The sequence below is a fragment of the Watersipora subatra genome, chromosome 11, assembly GCF_963576615.1.
Source record: "Watersipora subatra chromosome 11, tzWatSuba1.1, whole genome shotgun sequence".
Classification (NCBI taxonomy): domain Eukaryota; kingdom Metazoa; phylum Bryozoa; class Gymnolaemata; order Cheilostomatida; family Watersiporidae; genus Watersipora; species Watersipora subatra.
In genome coordinates, this window is record NC_088718.1 from 13396255 (window position 1) to 13417234 (window position 20980).

At 35.9% G+C, this 20980-nt stretch overlaps 1 protein-coding gene across 2 annotated transcripts in view; it reads right to left on the minus strand.

Annotated features, from left to right (window-relative positions):
• Positions 1 to 12926, minus strand: part of LOC137408881 (phosphatidylinositol 4,5-bisphosphate 3-kinase catalytic subunit alpha isoform-like) — a 45303-nt gene extending 32377 nt beyond the window's left edge. For both annotated transcript variants that reach the window (XM_068095485.1, XM_068095484.1), the window contains exons 1-4: positions 12598 to 12926; positions 10285 to 10386; positions 6510 to 6627; positions 3990 to 4193 (exon numbers count right to left, since the gene is read on the minus strand). In XM_068095485.1, the coding sequence (XP_067951586.1) occupies positions 3990 to 4193; positions 6510 to 6627; positions 10285 to 10386; positions 12598 to 12723 (550 nt within the window). In that variant the 5' untranslated portion in view covers positions 12724 to 12926. The remainder of the gene's footprint in view (positions 1 to 3989; positions 4194 to 6509; positions 6628 to 10284; positions 10387 to 12597) is intronic.
• Positions 12927 to 20980: the final 8054 nt, after the last annotated feature.

Consider the following 20980-nt stretch of genomic DNA (forward strand, 5'->3'; position numbering starts at 1 on the left):
GTGAGCAACAGAGATTACATTACTCATGATTACAACAATTAGGAAACAGATACAACTAGGAAACTGCCGGTCATGATGCCCAACTGTGTTGAAACATGCAATGTGCTATTTGCAATGCCACCTTGTTACAATTTACTCGCCGTTGACTAATCCCACGCAAATTGCGAGGGGACTGTGTCCAACTTCAACTTAGCACAATATGTCCATTGCCAAGTGTTTTATTGATTTCCATGAGCCACATACATTGAGCTAGGATAAAGTGTAGAAATGAGTTTCAGATAGGATGAGCTGGTAGAGAAGGAATCTGACATGTAGGTAAACTGTGCGCGTATTACAAGGAGAGAAAGAGAGGGAGATCTATTACAGAAAGATTAACAAGTATTTCCGTAAAATACATGCTTATAGAACGACCTACTGCTGATTTTAAATAAACCCACATTGCATATCTGAAGAAGTTGATGACAACTCCAAAAAATTTAAAAAGCAAACTGTTGCATTTCGCTATTAGACAAGTTTGGAGATATGATACTAAAGTTAAATCGTGTATTACCGGGAAAAAACGAAATAATGGGAAACCCATTAAACATTTGCATAAAGACGCATTTATGCTAGGATTATTTATGCATATAGAACTACAAATGATTTTAAATACACCTGTGATATAACAAATCTGAAGGGGTTCCAACTCCCGGAGATTTTAAAACAAGCTGTTTTATTTTGTTATAACGGTAGAGACGGATTGACATGACGATTGAAAACAGATTTATTGGGAGGTATTAATAGAGAGAACTTTCTAAGATCTGATGAGCCACCAACAGAATGTTATAGATACTATTGACCAAGTAAAGAATAACAGTAATGGAGTCAGTGTGGTGTGAGTAATAATAGTAAGTGGTGTGCAGCAGCCACTGCGTCAGACTAGACAGGTATAATCTAGAAGTTATCCTCTCGCCGTGTTACCTAGGTGAAGATAGAGAGCCTTACCTGGGCCGCAATAGCCACTTACCTCCCCCTACATTTTTCAAAGAACACATGGGTCGTTTCAAAGTGAATCACAAATCCCAGTATTTTATGGAATAACCGTTTAGCCATAGTTTTACAACAACCATCAAAAGTATTTGCAGGTAGAGGCATGCCCTTTATCACAATTAATCATGAATCACAAATTTAAGTGCATAGTCTATGGCCTCGTGATGACCAAAAAAGATAAGCGACAAAAGATTGAGGAACTGTATTGCAGTAATGAAAATAATCCTGAGATTGGCTATCAAGTTGAAATAAAAGGACAGGACAGACAAAGGAATGCAGGAGGAAGGTTTTACTTCCTTGCTAGATTGGCAAGAAAACATGATGGGTAGAGTGTGCCGAGAAATGCAACATCAGCTAGTAAATAACCCTGTAAGTTGTAGGCACTATGAATGAGATTATGTCCCATATAGAAATGCACTTTCAGCTAGTAAATAACCCTGTAAGTTGTAGGCACTATGAATGAGATTATGTCCCATATAGAAATGCACTTTCAGCTAGTAAATAACCCTGTAAGTTGTGAGCACTATGAATAAGATTGTCCTACATTTGAACTAAAGGTTTCCTTGTACCATATTAAAAAGACGCAACTAAAGAAATAACCATCTATATGATAGCAAGCCTTCGTATTCTCAATTTTACGAATAACTATAATATCAACAAAAGTATTTGCAGGTAGAGACATCCTTGAAACACAACTGATGATCTATACAGGAGATGATCTATACAGGAGATGATCTATACAGGAGATGATCTATACAGGAGATGATGTATACAGGAGATGATGTATACAGGAGATGATGTATACAGGAGATGATGTATACAGGAGATGATGTATACAGGAGATGATACAACAGTGATGTGATTAGGAATAGCGGCCAAAGCCTTAATCTACAGGTTAGTATAAATACACAGCACCGACTGACTACAAGTACAAAGTAGTAAATGTAAGTAGTAAGTTATGTTCCCACCTCCATGTAGGAACTTTAGAACTATTTGAAAATTAAAACACTGAAACGAAACAGTTTTGTATGGACGGTGAAACTCTTGCATATTCGGCCAGTGATAATGCGAGCTATATTCTGCACAAACCTGCAAATTATTTTGCTATTGAAACCACGTAAATATATCAATATATTCTTATCCATAATTTGTGTAAATTTCAACGCATATGCGTATACAAGAGGTTGCAGAGATCTGGCATACTTTCCGTGAACAATTAACCAACTTCATAGAATTAGCTTCATCCAACGAGACAGCAGGATGAATACTCTTAAAGTTAATTTTTAAGAGAGCTAGCAGTCAGCAGTTGACCAAAGACTACTATTTACTCTCTTTGGGGAGTGCGACGAGAAGACTTGAGGCCCGACTACATACACCTATGAAATGCGCCATTTGCGGTGACATCAGCAAAGAGTTGTCATTGAGAACGTATTGGTCCGACCGATTCCATTTAGTTGCAAAGCTAGCTAGTTGCATCTATGATTCGCTTTGAATGACAAAGGGTTTTTCATAAACAACTATTTGTATATAGGCAAAGATATTCCAAGTAAAGATGCTATGGAGAGGTAACCACAACCTAAATTTCACTCTACAGCTATGGAGAAGGTGACACATTTGAACAAGCTTTAAATGTAGGTTAAAGGTGTTTTCCAATTCCATTGGAGTAGGAGGCAAGCGATCGCTACACAGGCTCTTGGATTGCAATTATGAGCCACTCACAATTTTAGGTATACGATGTTAATATTTGACTTTAATAGGGTGCATGGTGGTGCATGGTGGTGCATGGTGGTGCATGGTGGTGCATGGTGGTGCATGGTGGTGCATAATAACTTGAAGCCAGAAAGATCCCTTGACAGTGGATAGACGCAAACAGCTAAAGAAGTGGCAAGAGACCCAAGATCTTCATGTTTTACTGTTCCTAGGCTAACAACTAACAGATTGCCTTGCAGCAGGGTTTCCCCATTCGGACCCATTGTCAGAGGGTGGTGCAAGACTGAATCGTGAAGCCAAAGAAAGTGTTTGTTGTCCACAACAACTTGCCTATGTGAATCTGGATTTTTATCGCTTCTATTTATAAAAAAATAAATATCCGAACCGTCAATCCTTAAAGTGATCTGTGTATTTCACTTACCCACAAGAACAGGTTTTAATCAGATAATTGCAAAGAGGCAAAAGGTCAAAGATCATAAAAAGTGAGTTGTGTTTTACACGCTGCTGCGTGAAAATGTTAGACTCTTAAAATGACCCTGCAATGACTGTTTTTTATATATTCCGAATACGTCCATCTCAAAGCAGAGCGATCGCCCTCGTCAGTTTTAAGGGATTCAGCGATGGAAACGAATTGAAAAATGCTGCTTTCAGCAAATGTTATTTTAAATAAAAGTGACTACCACATCGGTCACGTATCGCTGAAAGTGGCAAGTTAAGGATAGCTCGAAATTAATCGGTACGAACGAAAGTTTGTCTACACAGATTTCACCGTAAATATTGTTTTTAATATTCCAAATTCGATGAGCGCTTTGAGTAGACATTTTTGTATGACATTTTTATAACCTAAAATCATCAATGATTTAATATGTTAAAGGTCTCTAAAACATTAGAGGTAGTTTGAGAAATAAATCTTGCTCCTTGATTAAATTTATGCACTCTCGTATTCCTTAATGTGGTGTAAGCTGAAACAAAAGAATCCATGAATTTCCGACATTAATCCTTTATCATTGGTGGATGCTCTTAAACTGGAAGACATAAGCAAACGGGTCATTCATGTAAAAAGTAAATCCCTATTTCAATAGATTTTCTTCAATTCAATTGAAAAATTTGCATATTTCCCTTGAATATTTTAGCATTTAAACATTTTACACTTTTATTATTTTGTTTAGCTACATCAGAGCAATTCTGACAAATCGAATATCAGAATTAGACATAGAATGTATCTGTGGATTTTAGGCTGTCATACTTACATTCTCGCACGGCAAGCTTTACATGATCTGGTGGCTCGGCCTTGGACTCTATGCAAGGTGGAAACTTGTAGAGCGCTAGTCTGGTCGGATCACTCCTTTTCGCAATCGACTCTTGACAAACTTCTAACATTTTTCGCCGGAATGTCAGGACCTCCAGGGTTTTGATATTGTCGAACTCTGTTATTGACATTCCCATTGCATGGCCTGTAATGGCAGACATAATTACCTAAAACCTGTCACCTGTTACTTCCTGCCCTGTGAATGTTATCCGAACATCAGCTTTGTACCAGTAACTTTTAAAGCACACAAAGGCTACCATCTCTGTATTTAAAAATCGAATCATAGGTTTCACCAACTTTTTAGTAATAGTGTTCAAGTTTCAGCGCAACTTTCTTAAACATTTGAAAACTTCGAAAAGCCGATAATTGTTTGAATGATGTTTGAAGTTTCTTATTGAGGTTGCTAAAGGCTATATGACGACGTTTTCCTTTCGGTGTTCATCATCGATTATATGAACCATGAACTGATGGCATCGACGAAGCTACGCGAATACATCGCAACAGTTTGCAACAGTCAAACTTTTCCGATGTCTCACCGAGCATCAACGACCGCCTTTGCAATGCGAACCATTTCGGCGATAGTAATTCGCAGCCGCAGATGGCTTGATTTATTCATTTGGTTTATGATAGTTGCTGCGAGACTAGTAATTGCTTGAAGAACGCGAAAACAAAGAGGTTTCTTAACGAAAATTTAAAAAGAAATGAGAACACTACTTCATGGAGCATTTGCCGATGCTAACCCAGATGGGTTTGTGTTAGTGTGAACATGGTTATCATCGACGATCACCGAAGTATTGCGTATCAATGCCGAGATATGGCGATAATAGCCCGAACCAGCCGTTAGGTTGGCAAGTTTTCCGATTAAGCCCATAACAATCTTAACTATAATAAGAGCAGTATCCAACTGCCCCACTGGACCACCTTGCAGCTTAATGGGATAATTGTACACATAGTTATTACACACTATGAACCCTCCCGGCGCGCCGAGACTGCCAACAACTAGTTATAATAAACGTTCTAATCAACTAGTCGATCACAAGATCTGATGATAACTTACGCTGAGACTTAGCTCTCTCCAAGTAGACCTGATTAAAATATTCACCATGAAATCTATACATTCATTATGAACAATTGAATTGAATTACTGTAATGTCAGTTTTTATGCTTATTTTTAAAGATACTAATAAAAAATAAGCCTTTACCATTCACTACGTTTTCATGACGAGCATGATTCGCAAATTTAAGCCAATAAGCAAGTTTAACAGCACTGTGGAAACAACATAAATCCGCAACTTTGAGATTAACAAAACTTTTTGGAATCTATCATGCTTGCGATTCATAGAAACAGCACTCGCGAATGATACGCATTAAAATACTGCAGCTATTCCATTTCAAAACTTTTTAATACTTCTGTCGTCCTTTCTCGATCGAGTTTCACGCGTTTGCGTCACTAATTGTTAACTTCTCGCATACAATTTCTTACTTTTTTCAACAAAGCACTTTTTTTGCAACAATCCGCATGATGCGAATGTCTATAGAAAAACACTTAATTGCACTTGTGCACAACTCCAAACCGGCATGATACGCGTCATGGAAACAGCGTATAGTTCATATTACCAACAAACAGACCTTTGACCCAGCTGTCTAGTGAGACTACAGGTGACTAAGAAAATGCGCAACTAAGTTAACATACAAAATAAAATGCCATCAGCCAAGCCCTCTTCTCCTTTTGGTACAGAAAGCTGCGTCGCTGGCAATCGGCATAAAAATGGCCACTCATCACGCCGTATAGAAAGTGCCAACCTTCACCTCACTCGTACTATACATTTTTAGGAAGGCTTTGTCTGCGGCTCGTTGCGAATGTTGAACAGCGATGAAATTTTGTTTAGACCGCTGGCAATTACCGGCGATACTCGACGCATAGGTTCCCATTTCACTGCCGACAGCCACGTAATCCAGCCACCAGTACTTGCCATGTATATGGGAACCAGGCTTAAGGATGCCATAGATTTCACCCAACCAGAATGCTTCTCAATGAACCAATCTAGAATATCTTATAGAGCCATAGCAAAAGACTACACTGGTGTTTCAAAAGTCTTGTGTAGCAAAAGCTACACAAGCCTTTTGTTTTGTGGTTGTGGTGTAACCACAGTTTTAATTGAGCCATAATGGATGAAAATATTGATGACACACATAAACATAAATATTGTAGAGAGAGGTTGTAAAATGGCAGCGGGTGTACTCACAATGATCATGAAGAGGCAAGCCTCAAATGATTACAATAAGGTACACATCACATAATCACGATAATGTACACATCACATGATCACGATAAGGTTATGATTTACATGATCACGATAATGTACACTGCATATGATCACAAACAGGTCACTGATATGATTTGATGTGCACTCGACATAATCCAACACCAGCGCACTCGGCATGAGCGCAAGATATTTACCAATATCAGAGTTGATTATCATCTCTTCTCGGTTTCCTTCTGGTAAAACAACTTTGAGCATAGGATGGAATAGCCTGAGATCACACAACCTTCGTGTTTCATCGTAGAATTCTTCTATCTGTGTAAAATGTTAACAAAGTAGAATTTTAGCTATAGTAGAAACTGCCCACCTTTGTCACAAAATTACCAAAATATCAAATATTGTCAAGTTGTTTTTGAGCAGGTTAGGAACAAACTTCTAAGCATTCAAATCTGTTAAAACCTTTTTTCATTAATGTGTATAAAAACATCTTTAACATCATGTTGAGAAATCCTTAATCAATCTTGTTACAAGATAGTACTAAATTTTTAAATGGAGTCACTTGATCTCTTTCCATACATTTAAAACTATCATTTTTTATTTTTCTAAAAAACAAGCTAATTTCAAGTTATAACTGATAACAACGTCAAGGAAGAAATTCAGTAGTCTTAGCTGATTATAAGTCCAAACAAACAAAGTGTTTTTTGTGTCATCACACAATCTCTTGCCAGAGATCGATTTTTGACAAAAACAACATTAACTTCATTTACAGAGATAATTGCCATTAAAGCAGCATGTGTAAAAAATTGTCATTGAATACACAATAAAGGCCTTGGGTATGAATGTCATCTGAAATTATTTCTGATACTGTCAATAGCAATATCTCCTGGTAGCTCCAAACATCTTGTGTAGTCGCGCGGCACGGTCGACGAAGATCAGTTGACCAGCACAATGGACTCTAAGCCGAGACTCTTATAGCGCTAGTCGTTGCATAACAAGGGTTAATAACCTTACTTCTAGTTACCTAAGACTAAGAAAATTTGCTGGCGCTACCAACTAGCTATGCTAGCTTTATTAGTAATGTTTAGGAATTTTGATTGAGAGTCGTACGTTGAAGCACTGTTAAAGAAAGATCAAGCTTGTAATGACTCAAACCCAAGAATATTTTTGATTAAAACAAATTTTAAATGACCTTTTATAGACCTAGATCTTCTTCCTTTTATAGACCTAGATCTTCTTGATAGTTATTGGAATAACCACAAGCAATGCATTGTGATTGTCTGTACCGGACCACTGTACAACTTCATTCCGTACTACTTTAGGCAGTTGAACCTCATTAAAAACTCGTTCACACTATATTGCCGTATGTTGGAGTTGTCCTTTTCAGCATTCATCGTCAGCTATCTGCCCCGTAAACTGATTACATTATCAAGGCAATGCTGATACTTCGCGAATGTTTGCAGCTATCAACTTTCCCGATAGTTCACTGAGCATCAACGACAGCCTTTGCGATGTGCACCATTATGACGATAGCGATTCGCTGTCGTGGAAAGCGTAATCTATTTGTTTACATCTAGACAAATAGAATAGTATTTGATTTAAGCAAAAACAAGAAAGGTCCTTCAGAGAAAAACTAAAAAGAAAAATGAAAACACGCCGCAGAGCATTCAGGGATGCAAACGCGGATGGGTTTGTGATAGTGTGATTATTGCCATCACCGACGATCACCGAAGTATTGTGACATCAACACCGAGATGATAGTGTGAACCAGCCTTTAAAACAAATTTCACTATATCGGAAAAATTGGGGATACAAGCAATTGATCAGTTTATAATGGCTTTGAGTAAAAATTTAGAAATAGAAAAAGCTTGTCTAATGGAGCTGTTCATATAAATCACTCGTAAGAGTGAAATAGGCTTTTCAATCATATGGTTCATGCGCTATTCGACTTTCATGATTGCGATTAAAATTTTATGATTTATAAATATTTTAAAAAACCATAACATAAGTTTAAAAGAGTAATTTATTTAATATGCAGTAAAACAAAAACAGTTTTAATACTTTACATGAACAGAAATATCCGCAATTTGCTATTTTCAAGGAAACTGCAATGAAAAAAACTAGACTTTTCTTTTTTTTTTAAATATATAGTGTGTGCCCCGATACAATGTATATAGACATTATTGTGACTTTCCATGTATGTACAGAACTAAACTAAACCACCGACAACTCATATTAGTCGCATTTTAGCGAGAGTCAACTGTATTTTGTACTAGCACTTGCAAAAGGAATCATGGGTGACAACTCCTAACAAATCAGCTCGATGGATGCAAGGATTTGTTTGTTTTAGAAAATTATCAAGGCTAACACACTGCGTAATTTTGTTTAGGGGGATGCACCATCTGTTTAGGAGCACATTACTTATTCTTAACCTAACAAGCTTACGGGTAACCAGACGAATTTTGGTCACATTAAAAAGTTTCGCGAATGCTTCCAAATTTCCATCGGAGCTTTTTTCAAAAATAGATTAAAAAGATCACTGACTGATGTTGACCTTCACATCAATAGCATCTACAAAGGGAACGCGAACTAGCCTATCTGACCCTAAAATAACTGCAGCAGGTATGTTGTGACACACTCGGATGCATATTGTAGACACACTTATGTAGACCCCTAGGCATATCATATGAAAACTAGTCTACTAGCAGTGAGACTTGAAATGTCATACAGAATTCGTGTAACAACACTGTTGACGCAATACATTTAACACATAGTATTATTAGGCATGCATTCTAGTAAACTAAAGGCATGTTTACACCGAGACGCTTTGCCGGAGTTGGATTTCTGCTGAGAGAATCGGAGTTGCATTTGCGCAGCGAGAGGTCTGTTTACGATTTGAAATACATGTTTGCTAAGACTACACCAAAATAACTCAAACACGACTATACAAAATGGGTCACATATTTTGGCCAATAAAATACAACATCGCACTGCTTGCTGGTATTACTAACTTGTACCATTTAGCGACTCAATGTACCGTCTTTTAGCTCGTGAAAAATGACCTGGAAGTGTGTGGTTCCAGGTCATGGCTGCAACCCAGCTATTAGTTGTTCAGTAACCTTCGACTTCAATGATATTTTTACCCGATTGAAATATGCCACCATTATGTCTATAGTTTCGGCACTAATGCGAGATATGATTGGTCGATTCCATGTTTTACTCCGTCAATTGACAGCCATCAAAAATAGACAAACTGGTATGCAGCATTTCACCGATATTATGTCGGCAACTGGGAAAAAGCCATTTTTTACAATCGCTTTTAGTTTTACACCAAACAGATTTCGTCAGCTTGGGAGCCACTTCGACGAATCAGCTATGTGTAAATGTACTCTAAGCCTGCCGAACGTCAGAAAAGTCTCGTACCACTTGAATTTTTGTGTCCACCCTCCTTCGATGTTATACAACCAGCATAAGTGAGCTTCCGATTCTCAGTTTTACTAAATATGTGGAAACAGCCAATTCTTAAAACTCCCACTGTATGTCTTTGTATGAAATGGTGCAAAGGCTAGTGACAAAAAAATTAAAAAGTTAGTACGGCACGAAATTGGTAAAATGCTTGCGCCACAGCATCAGCCTTGAAGCTGTAACCACTTGTCAAGCTTCAAACTAGTTCAGCATTAAACTTTATTGACACCTTTCTGATATGAACTCATAACAAGAATTTATTTGAGGTCAGATCAAACATTGAAGGCGTCGTCTATAAATTCATTCACTCCATCCAAGTCTTCCCAAATATTTACATACAATACACGTCATTTAAGAGGCTGCCTTCGACGTCTGTAACACCAATTATGCTAAGCTTCAGTTGACACTTGATCTCTTTCTGCTACGACTAGTTGACCCAAAACCCTAACTAGTAGTCAATGAACTGGTACTACTACACAACATTAACCTTGTTAAATACTGGAGATTTACCTTCGCATCCAAAGTAACGCTTTTGAAGATATAGCAATTGCTGCTCAGCAACAGGTGAAACAAAGGGTATCCCTGTGCCTCTTTCCATAAATCATGTTTCACCTGTAGAATAAAAAGTGAGGCTATTTCATTGACTGGGTATCAACTCAGTGACGTGAAGGTGACTTAGGCTATGGAGATATTGGCTAAGCTAGACTCCCTTACCGTTGAATGACCGATAGGCGAGTGCTTGGTCCTAAACCTAAATAATTGCAAACTATGACAACGTTACGTATCTGATCATTTCAGCATTTTTATATTTTACAAATCAAAAAATAAGAAATAATTGGAACAAATAATGAAGCTGAACATTTAAACCAGGTTGTTATTTTTAAAAGCACATAGCTAAAAAAAACAGAATTGTCTCCGTAAATCTGTCCACTGCTCATAGTCTGTCTATTTACAGTCTTTGAATTTTTTACATTTTACTTTATACTTTATTTTACTTTTGAAAAGTGGATGAACATTACTAAAACTATTGATCATATATATATGGTTATGTCACATTTAGGTTCTTTCTCGTTTTAAGTTTTAATCAGAAAAAAGCCAAGTTTCTATTATACAAATGTCTCAGATCACTTGGAAGGGTTGTCAAACCATACAGATGAAAATATAACGATGATAGCTCAGCCATTATCAACAGCTATCGCAATCCGACTTGAAGTTACAGCTCGGATTGCTTCAAAAAATGCCTTCTTGGAATAAAAATATCTTTACTCATGTTACATGCAGCTGACACATGTGTAGGTAACATGGTGGAACAAATTCATCTAAATGTGGTAAGGAGTAGATGCGATCTGACAACAAGATAGGGACAAAGAGGCTAGCAATGATTTGTGTCGATAGTAACACAAGAGACCTAACAACTTTCAGAGCAGGGTTCAATTACATAATGCAAGCTTTCAACAGGTAGCTAGTCCATGATTGGCTAGAATCAACTCCACAGTTCACAAATAGAGTAGCAAATAGTAGTATCCTCCTGTAAACAGACGTTTCAAGGAGCGCATAGCACCAGCGAGTCACATATAGGGAACATACATCAGAAAATGTAGATTTATATATAAATATAATATAGAAAATAAGATTTCCAAACATTTCACTTCCTAAAAATTATTCAACAATGATATAAACACTAGGCATAAGCTAACCTATATACCAACTTTGTACTTTCCAGTATTGCACTTTACAAAACCCGTCCAACAGCAATAACCTTGTTTCTATCTGACGTCGTTTATTATTCCGATTTCGAGATAGTTGACCATTCGCTAAAATGAAGCCACTTTTTAGCGCTATTGTAAAGGTGGGAAAGACCACGATGCCATTTCTTTTAAGTTCATGATTATAACAGGACAGAAATCAATATAACAAATTTCGTCATTCATCCTGAACACCTAACATATATACATGATGATGTAATTTCTACAGCGCCGTGGCACGAGTTGAGCACTGCAAGTGCATCACATACCTTTACATGCCTTTTGGAGCTTTATATATATGCAATATCAACATAAAATAAATGGCTTTTTATATGGTACAACGTAATAGCTCATAGCTAGACGCGAGAAAAAAACATCTCAAACCATAGTAAAAGCAAAAGGTGGAAAGAGGCAGCGTTTCTGAACAAGGAAAACTTGCTCCCTAAGAGTCATTTTTCCTTGGAAGAAAGATATTTTTCATGCACTTGGAGAATATTATAGCAAGCTAAATTTCATAAACGCTAATTGAATTGCCATCCCAAAATCATAGGTTTGCTAGTTGAAAGCTGCCGAACACATTTCATAGACTTTTTAATCCCATTTTAGATCCATATTGATTTGTTATGTCAGCGACTGATTTTTGAGGCAATTTATATTTATGTTCTGTGCTAGTTTTTAAAGAATTGGGTTGAAATCAAACTGCATCGAATCACTTTCGATAAAAATTGCTAAAGGTGTAATTAGAAAATGCACTCTTTAATGATGTAACGATAAAGCATAAAATACTTCCTGTTCCTATTCAAAGTTTCTTGGTTCATTCTTTAACAATTAGAGGTATCGAAAAAGGATCCTTTTAAAGATCTCACATCTTCCAAGTTTTTTGTATTTTCATGACCTACGCTACGAAGAACCAGTCCTCAAAACAGTGACAAATAAAGTCAAGAAAAGTCAAGACAACCATTTTATAAAACCAACAATGGCCTAATTGAGTAGTAAACAGCTTTGTTAGTTTTAATAAGGCATAAGAGTTCAAATGAAGTACCTGCTAAAGAATATAGAATTAGGTTTCTCTACCAACCTGTTCCAGAGAGCTCTCTCTCTTGCACTTCTGCACAATTAAGACTCCTGTGGGCATGAGACAGTCCACATCTATGTAGGTGGGCATGAGATAGTGGTTCCACAGCTCTCCAGAGTGTGGACCCATATTCCCTCTCCTCTCCCCCTCCTCAACTGACTCTGCCCTAGCTGCCGCCAGCTTTGTTGCTGTCCGCACCCCTCTCCGTAATAAACTTTCTGAGTGGCACTTATGCCACAAGTGTACACTTACGGCCCTGTGTTCCCTCTGGCAAGCATATAATCCAGCCCAAATTTTCGCTCCTCCCTCTGCATTCAACCCACTAGAGACACATTCTCTGCAATCAGATGTTCTGGTTATAAAGGATTATAGTCGTATCAGCATGTGATTAAATAATGCTAAGATATGCTTTTCACAGATAATGCCATGTAATAAAGCTACCATTGTAATACCCCTAATTTGAAGCTTTGCAAAAAGCTTGGAAGCTCAGGTGTAATCAAATCATTAACATGCATTCTGTTGAACAGCAGACCACTGGCTTTAGAAGATAAGTTTCATTTTTTGATTTGTTCTCATTAATTTTGCTGTGATGATTTTCTATATCACATTCTCGTTCATGAATCAACTAAAAAGCAAAAGTGATATAATAATGACTAGCTTTGCTCACTGTATTATGTATTATTAGCTCTTGAAAGGTGCTGGTATACTCGTGATTTGATTTTAGTTGTGGAAATTTGAGACCTTATTATCGGCTACTGAAGTAATGCTTGCCTATAAATTATTTACAACGACTGTAGTCATATGAGTCTATATATCGTGGCACGATTTACATTTACCAATACATGCAATGGGATTCTAAATTTAAAATCTGCTTCTATACAAATAAGCTAACTTTTTTGCCCTGCACTATCAAACAACCGGCGGGTCGCTTACGACGTTTTGCTCCAATTCACGTCAGCATATACCTTTTAAGCAAGTCTTAGTAGCAACAAACAAACACCAAATTTTATTTTTGTTCGCTCTAAGTACACATTAGACGTATCAATATGTACGATAACCATGTAAATGCTGTAATTATGTCAGTTTGATAGATAAATGTGCACGAATAAACAAACAACATAGTCTGGCGTGGAAAACGGCTCTTTCGGTAGCATAGCGCGTAGGTTATACGCGAGCTGTTGTTTTTCCTACTTTTGGCAGGACCGCAGAGAAAAATGACCCATTTTTCAACTGACCAATAATTTGACGTAGTGTTGTTTAGACGGCGCTAAGCATCAGCGCGGCTCTCGGCTTTTTATTGGCGATCAGTATCAGTCATCTTGCAATCAATCGCCAAAGCTGAATTAGTGTGTTTATCTTCTGCAGAGCTAAATATAAAATCTAGTTATAAAAATTATTACTTCACGTCCGATTTTATTTGACAATCATTGATCAGTAAAATGTAAGTCGATATACCAATATGTATGTATTTGACAATTTCGGATCGTGTTATTCAGATCAGATTGTTCTCTCTGAGAGCCTCTTTAAGGCAAAAAGACGTGAAAACTCAGTTTCAAGAACCTTTTTTATATATTTATTTATTTACAAATTACATATATACATGTACATCTTTCTGGTTAAATCAAAGAAACTAAACATCTGCACACTCAAAATCTTCTCGAAAATCCCTAGTTGTTTTTGACCGAAAGGAGTGAAAATATTGCCCTGATCTTATAGATGGTGTGTACAATTCCCTAGTTTGTCTTGTATCGTGCGGGTTATTGGGAAAAGTAAAAGTGTTTATAATAACACCAGAACTCAACACTTTGCAATATAGTTTTATTTGGGCATTTTTCCTACGTTTTGGGAACGGTTTTATGTTAGTGCTTTCCTTTAACTGTGAAAAGCTTACTGGTGATCTTATGCGGCAAACAAATTTCAGACATTTATTATGGATTTTTTCGATCTTGATTTCTTCTTTAGATGTGGGTCCCACACCTGGCAAGTATAGTCAAGGCCTGATCGTATCAGAGTCTTGTATGCCACCAATCTTGTCTTAGTGTCAGCTGTTTTAAGAACTCTATGTAACATTTCTGCTAGTCTGTTAGCTTTTGATGTAATTTTATCTATGTGTTTTTCCCATTTTAATTTACTACTCAGCTCAACTCCTAAATATAGATTAGAGTTTGTTAACATTTGATAACTTTGTATTATGTAAATAGTAGTCTTGCTGAGATTTCAGTTCTCCGATGGAAAGAAATGAACACATTGAAAGATTAAAAGAAAGTTGCCAGATGCGAGACCATTCCTCGAGAGTCATTAAGTCTTCATTTAAAATTGCACTCTCACTTCTCAAATTGTACACAAGGCATCATCTGCAAACAGACAACATTCCGGTGTTATTTTGCTTGGCAAGTCATTCACATAACAAAAAACAAAAGCAGACCCAAAACTAATTCCTGAGGGACCCCTGAGAGGACATCGCAAAAATGTGATTGCAGTCTTAATAAACTAATTATTCATTTGCGAGAGGGGCAGGGTGGGTCGAGAAAGAAGAAAAGGGTGAGCGAGACAGAGAGAGAATCTACCAAAATATTTAAAAGTTTGTGGTTTGCAAAATATTGCACAAGTTATCATAAAAATATCTACGTATTTGTTTTCAGTTTTTAAAACACAATTGCTAAGTACAATTGTGGATGCAATAATGTGACTAATTTTAGAAAATTATTGTATAGTTGTCATCAAGTTCAAGTCAAAATAGAGTTCTCATACCACACTTGGTCATATAAAATATTTATTTTAAAAGACGCATATCACAAGTAGTTGTTGGCGTAAGACTGCTAAAATAAGCGTTAGGGTTTGTGGAGACAGCTACCGACTGACCCTGAGATTTTGCACATATGTATGGGCACTCATCAGTCAGACAGTATTTGATAAAACTGTTGAGTTTAATAAAATTTTCAACTCGTAGCAATTGTCTTTGGTGTTGTAGTAAATCAAGACCTAGCAGTTCCTTCTTTCGTGTCATGTGACAGTGTCCCTGCTTTTCCAATTACTTATAAAACACACTATTTTATTCTACAGCATCTCAAGCAAGTGTATGTACTCTTTGAGGCTTGGATCAAACACTTCTAATGCAAACTCTACCTTTGGTTGGCAGAGTGTTTTATACGCCAGTGATTTTATTTTAGGTGGTGCTGCAAAAAGATTGTGTCCTAGCCTGTTCAAAATCTGTAAAGTTTCTGAAAGTTTTTTTTATATTTTTTATTTTTATATATACATTTATTATTATTTATATTTTACATATTTATTCTAGCTAGAATCACTATAAGAACTCCAACATATTTAATACTATTCACATGAGTTGAAACTGCACTGTTTAGCTATACAAGTTTACTTAAAATTAATAAACTAATCAACAAAACCTTTTTTCTTCTACTGTTTGTTGGGTAATTTGGAGTTATCATATAAAGAGTAAGACAACTTTGGTTTATATTAATTCAAACCCTGTTTTCCGGATAACAACTTTATTTTTCAGTTCATGCTAGTGTAAATAAATTTTTTTACTTCTGTTCCTAAAAAATCTATTTCAAGTATATTTAATACTTAAAACATATTTAAGACTTGAGTATATTTAATACTCTCCAACATATTTAATGCTATTCACATGAGTTGAAACTACATTGTTTAGCCGATACTATGAACATTAACTACTTTGGTGGTACCAAAAGTTATAATAGAGCACTCAGATGTAGTAAAAGACATGTCTTATTTTTGTGCCAGCTGTCTAAAATATTTAAACCTTTTTGAAAAATTTCAATAAAGGAAAACTGGTTATTGAGTAGTACATTAATGCATCATCTGCAAGCAGCCTTATAGTAGAAGTTGAATCATGGCTAATGTTGTTGATATTAAGTAAAAAAGAGCGTTGGTCTAAGAACCGAGTTTTGAGGCACTATTGATGTTACGGCTTTAATGTTTGAAAAACAACTATTCAAAACAACCTTTTGAGTTCTGTCTAGTAAAAAATTTCAAAATCCATGAAAGAATGTCATTTTGTAAAATCAAAACTAAAAAGCTTCTCTATTTTATGGGAATGCGAAACCTCATCAATGGCTTTTAAGAAGTTTAAAACGGCTGCTTGCACACACTCTCTCGTGTTAACCTTCCTTAAAATATACTGGTCAGTTGTTAAAAGTTGGCTGGAGCGGGACAGTCCTTGTCTAAACAATGTTGCTGAGAAATTAAGATATCATTTTGTTTGAAGCTGATATTGTGCAGGACAATATGATCAACAAATTTTGTACATATACACATTAAGACACTGATTGATAGTTACTAGCAACTTGCTTATTGCCATCTTTGAAAATTGAAATGGCATTTGCTTGCTTCTATGCTTCCATTGTAAAAGAAGCCTACCCATGTCTAGAGAATACTGAAATATTGTTGTTATACTATAACAAAAACTATTCCTATAAATATTTCTTTGAAATATTATTGAAATACTCTTACATTCTTGTTGTCTTGGTTTTGTTTTGTTTAGAGTGAACACTTTAAGACGTACGTCAAAAGACTTATATCCATCAGCACGAACTAAAAATATGTATGTTATCATGCAAAAACACAGAGATTGATGTGTTGAAAACTAAAGTTGTCCTACTCTTTATGCGATACATGATAACTCCAAATTATTTAACATTTTTTCTTTGAGACTGAAAATGAGATTATCTGTCATACAACTTAATTGCTCAGAGCCTCCCAATCCTAAAACCAAGATCAACTATGGTATATTCTCCTAGCAATCTAGAGGGTTTATTCGTGTGTCTGTGAGGCCTAACCTGAGGGGTTGGAAGATGTAGGAGAAGCTGTCGCAACCGGGGACTGGCGACCCGCTTCCAGCGGTGCACCTTTGGGAATTCCAATGTGGATGAGAGCTGATCAATTGCATCTTATTTGTCTGCCATTGGTGGGAATGTTGTAGCTTTTGATACCTAGAAGCTTTTTATCTACAATACCTGACTTGCTCATGTCATAAATATACTCTTTTTCCAGCAGTCATCGCTGGCAGCTCTCAAAATCTGTGGCAATCATCATAATTCTGTTTCATTCTCGCCCACTATGTCTATTTTTCTGGTAATGAACAATATGCTCTGGTTGAGTGCTTTCTAATACTGTGACAACTGTCGTCTGAAGTTGGCAGTTTATCATGAGTTGTGCAAGTAAAAATCCAGCTATGAGTGGTGATATGAATGCTAAAAAACCTAACTGGGATCCACTGGTTTATCAAATGTTTTCCACTGTTTACACCATATACTCTGTGGCTCTGTTTATTTTGTAGAACATTGGACAACATGACAGCTCTAAATTGATACTGTTGTACAAATTGCAGAAAGTTTTTAGAAAAATATTACCCTCCATTGTTCTAGATGACAGTTCAGGTTTTCCATGCCTTACAAAGGCATCTTTGTATGATTTACAACTTCTTGTAATGTTGCTGCACGACGGGTTAGATCTACCGAAGTGCAGCCAACATATCATCTCTGCATTTTTAGTAGGATAGATCTTAGGCTACTGCTTGTCAGGGTTTGGGTGTTTCTAAGGGTCTCAAAGAGTGTTCGACTTCTGATGCCTTGATCCTAGATGTGCTACATAAAGAAGAGGTTTAACTTGGTTGCTCTCCTGACTCTTTAGTCCACTGGTGTTTCTGTATTGTTTGCTACCAGACAATCTTTTCCAGTTTTTAAGGCCATCAAATCGAATTGACCAGACATTGTCAGAGTGATGTTCTATATAATATGCCTGTTCTGTTGCTGCTTCTGGTTCACTCATTTTCTTTATTTAAGGACTAATGTTCAATCGAGACTTCAATGTTCTAAATAATAATTCAGCATAGCTTGCCCAAAGACTCTTTTACTAATGTTCCTTACTGCATGAATCTGAAAGTAATCATTGCTGCTACCATGTCGTATTGTTTTGGGTTTGTTTTATTTGAAATAAATTTTTTAGGAACAGAAGTAAAAAAATTTATTTACACTAGCATAAACTGAAAAATAAAGTTGTTATCCAGAAAACACAGAGTTTGAATTAATATAAACCAAATTTGTCCTACTCTCTATATGATAACTCCAAATTACACAACAAACAGTAGATTTGTCAAAAAAAGGTTTTGTCGATGAGTTTACTAATTTTGAATAAACTTGTATGTACATAAACTATAATAGCATACACATACAATTAACTAACCATTTGTAAATATATTCTTTCTAATGTGCATTTTAATTGCACAAATGTAAAACTGTCTAGAAATATACGCTAGTTTTTTTTGCTAAAGAGCTTGTTGTAAAATTTTGTTTAAAAGTTAGTTAAAATATTTAAAAACTGAAAAGTAGCAAAACTCGTTTAGTTAAAACTGGCACTTTCATTTCATGCCCAATGAAAAACGTTTCACACTTGAAACATTGTGGTTAATGATGCTATAGAGAAACGAAAAATGGTGGCATACATGAGGGTCAGTCAATAAGTAGTGGGAATTGATTAATAACAAAGCCAAAAGTTTCTGTAGATTTCTCAAAGATTGACTCCAATCCAGCAACCATGGTTATTACAAAGATAAATAAAAAAAATATCTTAAATTTGTCTCTCCATTATACTCCTTAGAAGTTATCAGTTGGTGGCCTATGTTTGTTTTTCTTAGATATGTCATTGTGTATGTAACATTCCCCAAGTACTTCAGAATGTTTTATTAATTCAAATTATTTTGTTTACAGCAAATTAATAACGAAGTTTTTAAGTTACGGAGTTGTTTTCTTAGTGAAAAGGCGATAATTCCTAAATGAACATTTTGGTGGTCATACCTTACACTTTTAGTAGTATTGAAACTAGAAATATGTAAAGTGAAGTATAAATATTCTTTTACCTAGGTAAAGTAAATATTTTGCCTGCTGTCAAGCAGGAATGTTTCATTATGAAGGTGACAGCATATATTAAGTTGGAAAATATGCACTCACAAAACAGCTAATATGGCGTAACAACCATTAAATGATTTTCTAACCCTAAACGTCTTTTGCATGACAAAGTTCTTACTATCAATGAATTTTTGGCACAGCTCTAGTTTTCATTTTGCAACAACTTCCATCTTTTGGTAAAAAATTTTTTTCAATTCATGTAAATATTTGCTATTGGCTGAAACCTTGTTTCATACGGAAGCAATTTGGTAAAAAAAATTTTTTTACAAAAAAAAAACAAGATATACCATTGCTAAGGTACCTGCCTTGTATCGTTAGGCATGATCACTTTAAGTCCAAGTCACAAGAAAATATCTTGTTTTCAATCTTTACGTGTTTCCTAATTTTCAAATATATCATAATTTTTGACGATGCATTTTTATTTTGGCATTTTCTTCTTCGCATACTTGCATATTGTTTAACTTATCTCGTCTGAGTCTTAAGATTGATTGTTTTGACTTGCGCCGCTAGCCTTTTGTCTACTGCTCAGCGGAGTAGCTGTGTGTCTGTCTACCATACCTAGATATATTTAACTTAGTGACGCCAACTGCTTTGCCAGAATATAGCGCAATGTGTCTAGCAATTTAGCCACTATCAGCAGCCAACAAAAGCTTTACATGGGAATATGCATTTGCTTGTTTGTTTAAGAAGCAAGTACTTATTGCGTCTACGTGTGAATACGAAAGAGGAACTTGCTAGCTTCGATAAAGAATATGTTTGTTTGGATCAGCAACTGTTTGAGTGGCCTTTCTAGAATTACAGAACTATATTTGTTTTCTGGACGGAGAATTTTAACACACAAATTGTCTTACATCTAATCAAATAAAGCATGTGTATATATAGTTAAAAAGTGTCTAGAACATAGTTAACGCTCAACTGAATTCAAGTCTCCTTATGTTTAGATATTTAGCCTTTTTGCCTTTTGAAATTCTAAGAAACTCGGGTAGACAAGCTGATTCTTCAAACTAAGTATTGGCCAATGGTACTTCGATTTGGATAGGTTTCAAAACTTCTCAGTAGCAGATGTACTTCAGTTATAGTGTATCTTCTACTTCTCACATGTTTTGGCTAATGCAAAACTATGTACATCATTCATAATAAGTCTCACTTTTTATAAAAATGTAAATATTCCGTGCAAGTCAATTTGTTATGTTAACTTAGTCACCATCTTGTGGCATTATAAATTTTTCATTAGTGAGAATGAAGCATTCTTCGCTAATCATAGCTAATGTTACTGCTCTTGTGGTGCTATGTTTATGGTGATTTTTTCATCTTACCTTTTCTAAATGGCTCCTACATTTTTAATCATAGCCATTGTGTTTGTATGACTCTTATTCAGGTAAATGATTGAGTAATAAATTTGAGTAATAAATACATTGAGTAATGAAAACTGAACTGTATAG